This window comes from Rhinatrema bivittatum, chromosome 5 (genome assembly GCF_901001135.1).
Source record: "Rhinatrema bivittatum chromosome 5, aRhiBiv1.1, whole genome shotgun sequence".
NCBI lineage: Eukaryota > Metazoa > Chordata > Amphibia > Gymnophiona > Rhinatrematidae > Rhinatrema > Rhinatrema bivittatum.
Window position 1 is genome coordinate 113,214,792 of NC_042619.1, and position 14,033 is coordinate 113,228,824.

The following is a 14,033-nucleotide window of genomic DNA, read 5'->3' on the forward strand; positions in this document are numbered from 1 at the left end:
CAGACAATCACGTTGCGATGTGGTACATCAACAAGCAAGGGGGACAGGTCCTTCCTCCTTTGTCAGGAAGCAGTGCAGATCTGGAGTTGGGATCTGTCTTGGGGATGTCACTCTGGCTCCCCATCCATTATAGAACACAATATAAATGCTTAACATTAATTCACAAATCAATATATGGGGAAAAATAGAGTGGTTAAATGCAGCCTTGCACATCCATGCACCTCAACATAACTTACGAGCCTTAGGTAAGGCTCTCTTGTCTATTCCATCTCCCAAACTGGCACATTTAAATAAGGTTCAGGATAGGGCATTGTCTCTCGCTGGCCCAAGAATATGGAACGAACTCCCAGGCGAATTAAGGTTGGAATCCCATCCATACACTTAAAAAAAACCCAAAAAAAAACTGAAGACATGGCTCTTTGAACAGGTGTTTTTAAGCTGAAGTCCCTTTTCTTCATGCTTCCCTTCTTTCCTTGTTTTAATTCTAAATGCTATTTTTAGGTAGTTATTTTAGAATTTTGTTAAATTTTAACTGATTGTTTTATAATATGATGATGTATTTTAGAATTTAGTTTTTTTATTCATATAATGTTTTATTTGGTTTGAATATTTTAATATGTAAACTGATATGAAGCTTTTTATGAATACCGGTATAAAAAAGTGTATAAATAAAAATAAAAAATAAATAGTGTACTTGGCTGGTGTGGAGAACACCCTAGCAGGCATGCTAAGTTGCACCTTCTGACCCCACGAGTGGTCCCTGAAGCAGGAGGTAGCAGACCAGATCGTCCATCTCTGGGGAACCCCAGTTGTGGATCTGTTTGCCTCCCCCTGCAACAGGAAAGTTCCTTGGTACTGTTCCCTGTCCAGGTCAGATGGCCGGCCAGCCACGGATGCCTTTGCTCTCCATTGGGGAGAGGGCCTCCTGTTTGCGTACCCTCCACCTCTGTTGGTGATGAAGACTCTTTTAAAGCTTCGCCAGGATTGGGGGACCATGATCCTCATAGCCCCCCCATTGGCAGAGGCAAGTCTGGTTCCCACTTCTACTGGATCTCTCCCAGTGGGACCCAATTCATCTGGGGCTGCCCCAGATTTGTCAAACAGGATCAGGGCAGATTGTGTCACCCTGTCCTTCACATCCTAGATGTTGAAAGGTTGATCCTGCAGCCGTTTGACCTCCCAGAGGAAGTGTCTTGGGTCCTGGTAGCTTATGCTTTGAAGTGGAGGAGGTTAGCAATCTGGTGTGAGCAGAAGGGCCTCGACCCCTTTTCCTGTCCAATCCAGCAACTCCTAAATTACCTGCTGCACCTTTCGGAAACCGGGCTTAAGACCAACTTCAGGTGCACCTGAGTGCCATAGGTGTGTACCACTAGGTGGTGGACGGGTCACCCATCTTGTTGCAGCCCCTTGTTCAGGCATGGGTTGCTTCAACTGCAGCCTCCCCTAAGGGACCCTGCAGTGTCCTGGGACCTAAATGTGGTATTGGCACAGTTGATGAAGCCGCCATTTGAACCTCTGCGCTCCTCTGTTCTATATCGCAATGACAGAAAGGAGCATCTGGAAAGCGGGGTGGCACTTTATGTCTGGGATGGCATAGAGTCCAACAGGTTAAAGATCCTGCATGAGACTAAATGCACAATCAAATCTTTATGGGTAGAAATCCCATGTGTGCTGGGGAAGACTATTGTGATAGGAGTATTCTACCGTCCACCTGGTCAAGATGGTGAGACGGACAGTGAAATGCTAAGAGAAATTAGGGAAGCTAACCAAATTGGTAGTGTAGTAATAATGGGAGACGTCATTTACCCCAATATAGACTGGGTAAATGTAACATCGGGTCACGCTAGAGAGATAACATTCCTGGATGGAATAAATGACAGTTTTATGGAGCAATTAATTAGAGAGAGAAGAAGCAATTTTAGATCTAATTATCAGTGGAGCACAGGTTTTGGTGAGAGAGGTAACGGTGGTGAGGCCGCTTGGCAATAGTGATCATAATCTGATCAAATTTGAATTAATGCCTGGAAGGGGGAAAGTAAGTAAATCCACATCTCTAGCACCAAACTTTCAAAAGGGAAACTTTGATAAAATGAGAAAAATAGAAAAAAACTGAAAGGAGCAGCTACAAAGGTTAAAAGTGTGCAAGAGGCGTGGACGTTGTAAAAAAAATACCATCCAAGAAGCACAGCCCAGATGTATTCCACACATTAAGAAAGGTGGAAGGAAGGCAAAACGATTACCGGCATGGTTAAAAGGTGAGGTGAAAGAGGCTATTTTAGCCAAAAGATTTTCATTCAAAAATTGGAAGAAGGATCCAACAGAAGAAAAAAGGCTAATGTATAAGCATTGGCAAGTTAAATATTGTTGCACGTCCCGGCCGCGTCAGCACTGCGGCTGGCCCCGCTCACCTCGCGCTTTTGTCCACCAGCTCCGGCTCCCCCTCTTTGGCATCCGCGGTCAGCTTCCATCGCCCGTGGTGCTCCCAGGCCCATCGGGGCCTTTCAGCTCTCAGCATTCCTCACGCCGGGGCTCGACGTCCTCCATGGCGTCGGCCCCACCCCTAGGCTCTCAGGCCACGCTTCCCTTTAAAGGGCCCAGTGCGGGAACTGGATCCATGGCGCCTGGAGATGACATCACATAGCCCTGGTATATAAGGCGAGGTTCTTCCCCCAGAGCCTCGCCTTAGCAATCGGGTCGACACCGTTGGTGTAGTGAGTTTGCCTTCGTGTTCCAGTGTCTCCTGTTCCAGCTTCTCCATGTGTTCCTGTATCCTTCCCAGGTAGTACCTTTCCGGACTGACTCTTGGTACTGACCTTTGCCTGCCTGACCATCCTCTTGCCTGCCATCTGGAACTGACTACAGCCTGCCTGACTATTCTACTGACTGCCGCCTGGAACTGACCACTGCCTGCCTGACCATTCTACTGTCTGCTGCCTGGAACTGACCACTGCCTGCCTGACCATTCTACTGCCTGCCACCTGGAACTGACCACTGCCTGCCTGACCATTCTACTGTCTGCCGCCTGGAACCGACCCTCGCTTGCCTTGACTACGCTCGGACTGATTCTGGTTTTGATCCTTGCTTTGGCTGACCTCTCCTGGACTGATACTCTGGCATTGACCCTTGTGCTTCACTCAGACACTCTCTTCTGGCCTCCTGTTACTACTGGGCCTACCTGCCTGGAATTGAAGCACTGCTTTCACTTAGCTAGACCTACAGGTGCTGCCTGTCCAGCCCAGAGGACCTCCCTAAACTGTTGCCTCCCTGACTCTCCGGATTTTCAGGTTCTAGTCTAGCGCATCCACTTTGCATCTGCCGCGCACCCTTGCTCGTGGTGGGCACACCTCTCCGCTACCTCTCCGGGAGACCACCGGAGGCCCACCTAAGTCCAGGTGGTCTGGGTACCCAAGGGCTCAACCTGCGGAAACCCCAGACTGTTATTGGTAAAGCTCCAGCTAGCCTCTGTCTCCTCGTGTGCTCCGCCTCCTGGTGGCAGGCGCTGTCTGGGTCCGACCAGAGGGCCGTACAATCCTGCTCCAGGCCAAGGGTCCACCTCCAGCGCAACAAATATAAGACATTGATAAGACAGGCTAAGAGAAATCTGAAAAGATGTTGGCCATAGAGTCAAAAACTCACAGTAAAATGTTTTAAAATATATCCGAAGCAGAAAGCCTGCAAGGGAATCAGTTGGGCCGTTAGATGATCGAGGGGTTAAAGGGGCACATAGAGAACATAAGGCCATCATGGAAAGATTAAACAATTTCTTTGCTTCAGTGTTTACTGGAGAGGATGTTGGGGAAATACCTGTTCCAGAGAAGGTTTTCATGGGTAATGATTCAGATGAACTGAACCAAATCATGGTGAACCTAGAAGATGTAGTAGCCCTGATTAACAAACTGGAGTAGTAAATCACCTGGATTGGATGGTATACACACCAGGGTTCTGAAGGAACTAAAAAATGAAATTTCAGATCTATTAGTTAAAATTTGTAACCTACCATTAAAATCATCCATTCTACCTGAAGACTGGAGGTTGGCTAAAGTAACCCCAATATTTAAAAAGGGCTCCAGGGGCAATACGGAAAACCAGTTAGCCTGTCTTCAGTGCCAGGAAATATAGTGGAAAGTGTTCTAAATATCAAAATCACAGAGCATATAGAAAGACATGGTTTAATGGAACAAATTCAGCATGGCTTTACCCAAGCAAGTCTTGCCTAACAAATCTGCTTCACTTTTTTGAAGGGGTTAATAAACATGAAGATAAAGGTGAACCAATAGATGTAGGGTATTTGCATTTTCAGAAGGCATTTGACAAAGTGCCTCATGAGAGACTTCTAAGAAAAGTAAAAATTTATGGGATATGTGGTGATTACAAATTGGTTAAAAGACAGGAAACTGAGAGTAGGATTAAATGGTCAATTTTCTCAGTGACAAAGAGTAAACAGTGGAGTGCCTCAGGGATCTGTACTTGGACCGGTACTTTTCAATATATATATACTCCGTCAGATAAAGAAGGACAGAGGGCAGTCCATGAAGTTAGCATGTAGCACATTTAAAACTAATTGGAGAAAATTCTTTATCACTCAACACACAGTTAAACTCTGGTTAGTGAAGTTAGTTTAGCTGGGTTTAAAAAAGGTTTGGATAAGTTCTTGGAGGAGAAGTCCTTTACCTGCTATTAATCAATTGACTTCGAAAATAGCCACTGCTATTACTAGCATCAGTAGCATGGGATATACTTAGTTTTTGGGTACTTGCCAGGTTCTTGTGGCCTGGTTTGGCCTCTGTTGGAAACAGGATGCTGGGCTTGATGGACCCTTGGTCTGATCCAGTATGGCAATTTCTTATGTTCTTATGTCTCTTATGACTCCAACAGGCTGGGTATGGCTATTACCAAGCAGACTTTTTCCACCTGGATAGCTGAAAGCATTGCCTTCTGCTATGACCAGGCGGGGCTGCAGCTGGTGGGCTATGTCACAACTCATTCTGTTAGGGCCATGGCCAATACTGTGACCCACCTACGTGCAGTTCCCATGGGGGAGATCTGCAAGGCTGTGACATGGAGTTCTGTCCACACCTTCGTGGCTCATTGCCGGGACAGGGTCAGCTGTCATGATATCAGATTTGACCAGTCTGTCCTCAGAAATGTTTATCAGCTGTGAATCCAACTCTTCCTACCTATGGCCCTTTTTTGGGGTTCAGGCTGTACCCACTGTAACCAACAGCACCTCTGTTGTTGTGCCCATAGGCACCTAGTTTGGTGTCTGTTGGTCCCATTGGTCTTGGGTCCAGCCTGAGGCTAGGGATTCACCCACATGTGAGGACTAGCATCCTGCTTGTCGTAGAAGAAAGTGAAGTTGCTTACCTGTAACAGGTGTTCTCCTAGGACAGCAGGTTATTAGTCCTCACGAATCCCACCTGCCACCCTGCAGAGTTGGATTCTCCTAGTTTGTTGTTTCTTTTTGCGTGATCTACGTAAGAGTTGAGAGATCTCGCATGGATAGTGGCATGCTGGGCTCCATCGGATGATGTCACCCACATGAGAGGACTAACATCCTGCTGTCCTAGGAGAACACCTGTTACAGGTAAGCAAATTCACTTTCTTCAGGTACCTGCAGCCCCAATAGTACTGCTGTGGGACCTGGCAGCAACAGACTGAGGCCAGTGCCATTGTTAATTTTTGCTCTACAAAATGGCATCAGCCTGAGCCTTGTCATCACAGTTTTGTACAGCAAAAACGAACAATGATGCCAGCCTCGGGCTGCCAGCACCATTTCCTATAGCAGCAGCTGTGGGACAGGAACAGTCAGGGATCATTTCTACCCTGTGAACAAATTTTCAACTACAGGGAAAGAGAGTGCAAGGGAGGGTCTGAGAGTGGCATTTTGGGGGGACAGTGGGCTCTTGTTTTTTGGAGTGGGGTTTTTTTTTTTTTCATTTTAAATAAATGAAACAACCAATACAATGAAAAAAAACCAAAATGGAATGGAATGAAAAACTTAGTGCACACCCCTAGTATCCCCTAGTGAGAGGATGGATTGGTAAGATGTGATAAACACTGTCAGATACATTAGAGAAATAATTAATGTAAAAAGAGTCCAGGATGTTTTCACTGGAATGGAAATTTTAGAACAAGGAGTCATAGTATGAGGCTGAAAGTAATGGTGACATTAAATATCAAGCAGGAGCTATGGTATAATGGGCAGACTAAATGAACTTAGTAGTCAACATGCCATGGACTAGTACGGTCCAAAGTATTCCCAGAGTATGGCCACATATCATTTTCTAATAACTAAGAGGTGCGAGTAAAAACTGCAGTGTAATTATGTGATGCCCTCTTCATAACACAAAATTATTTTGCTCACAAAATTAGATTTCTCAGAGGTGCAAAATCCTTGCAGCACAATTGTGCAAGTTTTGTGTAGCACAGAGTATATGCCAGTTTGAAGTCTATCTTTTCTCTGACCACCGTAAGAAGAACAGGAAGCAGGCTTACTGAAATGGCCATGGGCACCCACGTGCAGGGACGCCTTCTCATGCACCTAAATGCTTTGACTAAAGAGTTGGATTGTGTGGCTTTGCAGCTGCGCAGTCCAACTTTGATATTTGGTGTGTGCCGTTCCGAAGATGCCCCATTTTTAAACCCCTCAACCCTTTGCATCTTGCATGGTCCATATTGTTAGAATATGTAAGTGAGTTCTTCCATCAAAATCAAACTAGGTCTAGGTTTGAGCTGCTTCGCTAAAAATAAAATTAGATTGTATCCATTAACTAACTGAAGTACTTCAAAATATTAATGTAGAATTCTTGCTATATCCTACTGTCCTCTGAGTTTGAACACAAAAACAGATATCTACTGCAGAGGTCCCCAAACACAGTCCTCCAGGGCAATAAACCAATCTGCGTTTCAGAATTTCCACAATGAAGATGCATTGCAGGCAAATAGATTTAATATGTATTCATAATGAAAACCAGACTGGTTTATAGCCCTCAAAGACAAGATTTAAGGTCCCCTGCTCTACTGAGAGAGTCCCTCTAAAATAATTTTCTTTTAGCAATAGCTCATGGTGTGTGTGTATATGTAAATAAATATGTATGTTTCATTAATTTTTTAACACCATCCCATTGCTTTTCTGTGGTTAATCTGTCTTTACTAACAGAAATTTCTCTTTTCTTTCCTTGTGAAGGACAAAGCTCAACCAGAGACACAAGCCACTAGTTTTGGCAACGTGCTTTTCAATGCGAGACTGGCAGTGGATGATGCCGAAGCATTGCCCTTGGTTAGACAGCCTGGATCTGACGGATTTAAGGTGGACTCAACTCCACTGTTCCAGGTGAGTGTTGTTCCTACAAAACCTGTGAAACTAATCTCAAGCAGCTTCCTTACTCATTTAGAGGAACATTTTACCAAGCTATTTATGTTTTCAAAACAAAACAATAGAAATAAACATGAAATTTCATGGGGGCTTTTCTATCATTTTTAGTCATACTATTTCTAAATAGTGTGCACTATTTTCAAAATAGTGCATTATTGAGAAATAATGCACTAATGCATGTAGATTGCATTATTGAGAAATGATGCACACTCTTTCCAAAATGTAAAAAACAAAAACAAATGTGGGAAAACATTAACAACGATGAAAATGGACCTCCAAATGACAGAACCCCAAACAATGTTTGGCCTGCACACTCCTAAAAAATAGTGATTTCCCATGTAAACTGGCCGTCTAAAAATTGGTCTTCCTAGATGTGGCTTAAAATACGTACATTGTTCCAACTTGTAGCTGCATTTAGAAGAGATGTTCCGGCAGGCATATTTAGGGTATGGGGAAGTAAATAATGCACATAGATTGCATTTTTAACCCTCCATGTGTTATTTTCCATGGATAAAGTAGCCACACAAAAAGGAGTTGCAAACGTCCACTGGCACTTTGTTCCTGCAGCAAATTTTAAAATGAAAAAATATGCAGACTTTCTCTTTGAAAATTGATGTAAAATCTGTGGGTAAATTGTACCCGTGGAATTTGTTCCAGATCAATCAGTCTGAAAATTGCCCTAATAATGTATTTTTACATGAACAATCATGAACCTCAAGACATGATTGGCACAGATGTTGACTAGTTAAAGCTGTTTCCAGACTTCATCTTGAATTGAAGGCTTTAAAGTATCCCTCTTCTACATTTAAACTTCTTTTGTCTTGAAAAGAAATGGGCAGCTAAAAGGCACGTCCGTCTTTTTATTAGCTAAAAGGCACGTCCGTCTTTTTATTTTTCCTGGGACCGATGCAAAAGAAATGCGCTGAAAGCAGGCGCTGAGTGTTCAGTGCCCGCTTTCCTAATGCCCCCCCCCCAGGCACCTCTCCTGGGGGCGCCATGCAGTATTTTAATTAGGGGTCGTGCTGTCAAGGAGGCGCTAGGGTTGATTGCACACTCCTAGCGCCTCCTTGATAGCTGGTGCCTGGGACTGGTCGGCTGACCGCCAGTTAAAAAAAGCAGGCGCTGAATTTATCGGCATCTGTTTTTCTAATCTGCGCACAGCCACAGGTTTGGAAAACGGACTCTGGTTAACTGAGCATCTGTTTCCCGAACCTGACCACCGAAAAATTAAAAAAAATTTTTTTTAAATCTTTCTGCTTTCTGTACAACTTTTTGGGGTGCTCAGACATTAACCCTGCTCCATTAATTTCTGAGCGCAAAGATGTGCTTATTGGACGCACATTTTTTTACTGCATGTGAAGTGAATAATAGCCTCATCGACATGCATTTGCATGTGATGAGTGCTATTAGTTTCCTGGCGCGTTGTGGAGGCGCTAATCCCCTTATAGCATAAAGGGCTGTGGACGAGCCTACACAACCCACGTCCAATTGCGGGTTAAACAGTGCGCTTGGCTGAGTGCACCGTATTGCATCGGCTGCTCTGAGTACTCCATGTCCCAGCCCCCAGTCACTGGTGGAGCTGATATGTGGGACCGAATGAGTCGGCAGCATGAGGTCATTTACTGTTATCACAGATGCTACTCAATGAGTTGCTGTATCAGCATATCTGTCATTACCCTGTAGGTCATGCAGTTTTCTTATTTTCTCTTTGACATATACAGTGGTAGTACAAGCACAGCTTTGCTTTCCAGAAAATTCTATAACCTGATCACCATACTTAAAATCAAATTAAGCTTGCCTTTCTGTAACTTCAAATTATATTATCATATCTTTTTTACCTAATAAAAATATATATGTAATTATGAATTTCACTGGTCAGATAAGGACTATAAAGCCACCTAGTATGCCTAAATCATATACTTTTGCAATACTGTAGACCCTCCTTGATTTCCAGCTGTTCCTTCACTTCTTTATAACTAAGGATCCCCTGTGATTCTACCATTTCTTGAATTCCATTGCTTGTTTTTGTCTCCGCTAAATCTCTTGGGAGGCTATTTCATGCTTCCATCACCCTTTGCATGATGAAATATTATCAAATGTTACTTCTGAGTCTGGCCCTTTTGAGTCTAATATCCTGCTCTCCAGTTCTAGAATTTCCTTTCCACTGAAAAAGGTTTGCTTCTTGTGCATTATTTTTATACATCTTACTTTTCCTTTCTTCAAGATAAACATTCTTGGCTTCCATCCTTATGCTGCAAATAAGTCTTTGCACTAATTAACTATGCTGATATATATATATATATATTTTTTTTTTTTTTTGCAATATTATAGAAGCTAGTTTTATGCACATAAATGGCTTGTTGGTCTTTGCATGCAAAACATATGCATGGACCTCTTTTGTGTGTCCTTTTATGCATGCAAAAACGTTGCATTCTGGGGTCGGGGCGTGGGCCGTGTTCAGATCTGTGCACTTACTTTCTACTTTTAAAATGTATACACACAGATTCACACACACATACACACACGGTACCCCATACCAGCAAAAGGTGTAACTTTGTGCAGGGGAGTTTTTGTGCATACTTTCCAGGAATTTTCAACGCGAGATTCTGTGTACTCTTGCTTGGAAAATTTGTGGAAAGTCTGTGGGTAGAAAGTACCCACAGACTTTCCCATCTTTGAACATTTATCCTCCTTAAAAATACATTTTGAAGTGAATTTTAATACCCGCGAGCATACGCATAACTGCGTGCATATGCCGGCTCGTGCCCATGGACACAGCCATTTTATAACATATGCACATTTATTATAAAATCGGCTGTACACACGTACATGTGCGCTCAATGAAGTCAAATGTAAGACCCGCGCGCATATGTGCACGTTTGCCGGCACACGCACATGGACACACTGATTTTATAACATACGCATGTGTATTAAAATTGGCTATCCACGCGTACATGCACGCACAATTTTATATTGATGCGTGCATGTGCACCCGAATGCCGTCTGAAGCCAGTAAGTGGGGGAATTTTAATAGGTATGCGAGACGACGCAATAGACCTTTTTCCCATTTCGCCCCAGTAAAGGAGAGGACTTCCTAAACCCCCTACCTAACTTGCCACCCTTTTACCCTGTTAGCTCTGAGCCTTAAAACCCCGCTGACTAGCCTCGGTTTTTTTGTTAAATGACTTACACACCGTCCATAGCAGAAGTAAAGTTATGCGGTAGGGGACCCCGGCACGTGTTTATGTGCAGAACTACTTACGCACTGGCTTCATGGCTTCCTGGCCAACCCATGTCCTGCCGTGCCCCGCCCAAACCATGCCCATACCCCGCCCCCTTTTGGTGAGAACAATGTTGATGCGCGGACCTGCACAGGTTTTAAAATCTGCACGGCACGCACCAGGCCGAGTCATGTGCGTATCTCCCAGCTGTGACACGCATAGGGCTTTTAAAACCGGCCAGAATTTTATATAGACGCACGCAAATGCCACGTCTACCACGTGAGGGGAATTTTATAAAGGGTGCACGCCGAGGCTACTTACCCTTTCCTCAATTCGTTCCCAGTTCACCCAGTGGAGGGATAGGACTTCCTAACCCCCTTAGTTTTAAAAGCTCCCCTGTTAGACCCAACCCATAAAACCCCGCTGACTTGGCTTGATTTAACTGGCAGAAGTAAAGTTACCCGGTGAGGACCCCCAGTACCCACTTGTGCAAATAAGTATTTATGCGGCCCGCCCAGACTCCGCCCACTCCCTGCCCCCTTTTTGAACTTTTTTATTTGAGTGCCTACTGGGAGATATGCGCGTACACGGGTGCTTCTTAAAATTCCATGCAGCACGCACCAGCCCGAGACGCGTGCATATCTCCCGGCTTTGGCGCGTGTAGAGCTTTAATGGTACGCAACACAATGTACATAATTTGCTTTGAAAAATTGGCTGAGAATGAATATCGGGTAATTTGGAAAACCCAGTCTTGAACAAGAAGGCCATTATTTTAGTGAGTAAACACAGAGCTATTAAGGTTAGATAACACTTCAGAAACCATAATGATACCACCAAATTATAGAAATGTTTTTTTTTCTTTAGAATTGATTTCTTGGTGTGTATCACTGGATTATGTTTTCATGGTTAATAATACCATATTATGTTTTGTAGGTGTCTTTGGGTCGTGAATGGTACATTCACACGATCTATACGGTAAGATCAAGAGAGAATGCTAATAGAGGTATTGGGAAAAGAAGTGTAGAGTACCAGTACCACGCCTTCATTCACGGGCAGAACCCTGAACCTGCATCATGGACTCGCCAGAAGAGAGCAATCAAAGGTGTTCCAGACCTTGCCAGTGAGATTGGTGCTGAAAACAATAGGGGAACCAACATTCAGCACATCGCACTGGATCGCACCAACAAGAAACAGATCCCTCAAAATGAAATTACTCTAGATGGAATTATCCCAAGGGAGTTGAATGACAGAGTTGCTGAGGTCAATGTACTCACCATCCTTGGAGGAATTGCCGCTGGCCTGCTGTCCATTTGTTTAATTGCAGTTATAATCTTGCTGATAAAACGTAAACAGACGTCAAAGAACAATGACGTGGCAAAAGGATCAAGAAGTAGTGAACCAATGATGTCGCCGACACACAATTACAACAGCGACAGCTCAGAGGTTTGATTCCAGGCCTGCGGGATTGCAACCCATTTCTCTTAGTGCTGTAAAAACAACAGAATGAACTTTGACTGCTTCTGTTAAGAACGGATCGTTGTTGCTGACCAGAAATGCCAAATCCCATTGCTCCCGTTGAACCCTTCCTATTGAAGTTCTACAACCACATTAGATACAAAGGAAGGGGCAGTTAAATCATGCACCACATTTTGTACAGAAAGCAGTCACAATGACCTTACATCATGCACTAAATTTTTAGAGGCACTGAAAGAACTTCATCATGGAAAATAATTCCTATTTTTTCCTATTTCTCGACTATTTAATAACAAAAGATATCCAAAGGTGCTAGTAGTCCCTTTTTCAGAGGGCATCTGTTTTAACATGTTAGTATTATACTTTTTGGAGGTGCCATGATTCTAGTTCTCTGTAACCATTTCCCACTGAGGACATCCTCATTACGGATTGTAGGAATATCTGATACGTCACTTCATATAGAGCGAGTCCCAAAAGGTGATCCGATTAGACAGCACAGAACTTTATCAGGAATATATCATGGTGCATTGTTTTTTTTTTAAGGTGAGGCTCACACATGTACTTTAACGTCCTGTTTTCTTTCTTAATTTAAGTTTGTATTTAACCAAAGAAAACGATGTGTACAAAAGAAGGCAGTGTGTTGAGGGATGTTAGGTCGCTCTAGCTTGGGAATGATTGCGATGGAATTAAAAGTATTGTTTTTTTAGTACTCTACAATAAATTGTGTTTGTCATTGTACAGAAAATGGTGGGAAACAGCGCAGAGTTGATAGTACATCAATGAATGACTGTTTGACAAGGTTCAGAAAGAACTAAAACCTAATAATTATGAACATCAGTCTCATTAAATCCAGTGCTTTATTATAGTTTATTTATCTTGTTATAAATGATAGTATGTAAAAAATATGAATTAATGGGAACAAGTATGGTACCAGCCCCTTGTAACTGCTGACAATTCAGTCAGGCTGCAGAAATTCAAGGATAGTCATGAACTATGCTATTGACATTGCAATAGTTTTAAAGGTCCAGATTTGTAGTATTTATTTAATGTGTAACCATTCAGCCTTTGGAAGTAAAATTCTGTGTTGGGTTTTTTTTTAGAAACTTTTGATTTGCTATAATACAGCTCCCTTTAGACAAATTTATAATATTGCAGCTTCATATTGACCTGGTTTGCAAAATCTAAACTGAACACAAGCTCCTTCATTTGTTAGTGTATAGATTCTTAATCCTAGTCTGATTTCCAGAGGGTCTTAATTCTTCGTTCATCTTATTTTCTGGAAAATGCAGGCAAATTTGGTGTGTGTGTTTTTTTTTTTTTAGTTTTCCAGTGTCCTTAACAGCACTTCTTATATGATGAATCCTTGACCTCAAACTCTCAACTCTCCCCTTTGGTCTCATGCAGAGGAAAATATAATTGCTTAAAGTTAACATGCTAGTGAATTGGACCTCTTCTTTATTTTCCTGTGCAGCCTAGAGTCTATTAGGATAACGCAGGCTGATACCCTTTAGTTTAATGTTGGCTGTAACAAATAAGCAGCACAAACTATCCAGAGAAAGAAGCTAAAATATTTCATATGCACAAGTTTTTTGTATATATCTATATCTTTCATTTGACAATGCTGTCCATAAACAATTATTAGATTCTTAGTGGGTAATTATTATAAAAGGAAGTGAAATTAAAAAAAAAAAAAAAAAAGCCCTTACACCTGTGTAAATGACTTTTGAAAATTGCCTTCTCTAGGTGTATGTGTGTTCATATATATATATAGAGAGAGAGTGAGATAGATATAGATATGTATATATAGAGGGAGCGAGAAATATATATGCATGTCTATATATAGAGAGAGACATAGATAAATATATATATACATACACACACACACCTATATACTTTAATAGGGTAATTTTCATTGGTCTGCAGACAGCATATTTCTTGCATGTACAAAGTACATGCAGACCCTA

At 42.6% G+C, this 14,033-nt stretch overlaps 1 protein-coding gene across 1 annotated transcript in view; it reads left to right on the top strand.

Moving 5' to 3' along the window:
- The window catches only part of FREM2 (FRAS1 related extracellular matrix 2), a 322,606-nt gene extending 308,839 nt beyond the window's left edge, over window positions 1-13,767 (top strand). Inside the window, exons 23-24 of the mRNA XM_029602748.1 lie at window positions 7,187-7,333; window positions 11,530-13,767. Of these exons, the coding sequence (XP_029458608.1) occupies window positions 7,187-7,333; window positions 11,530-12,045 (663 nt within the window). The 3' untranslated portion in view covers window positions 12,046-13,767. The remainder of the gene's footprint in view (window positions 1-7,186; window positions 7,334-11,529) is intronic.
- The last annotated feature ends 266 nt before the right edge of the window (window positions 13,768-14,033 follow it).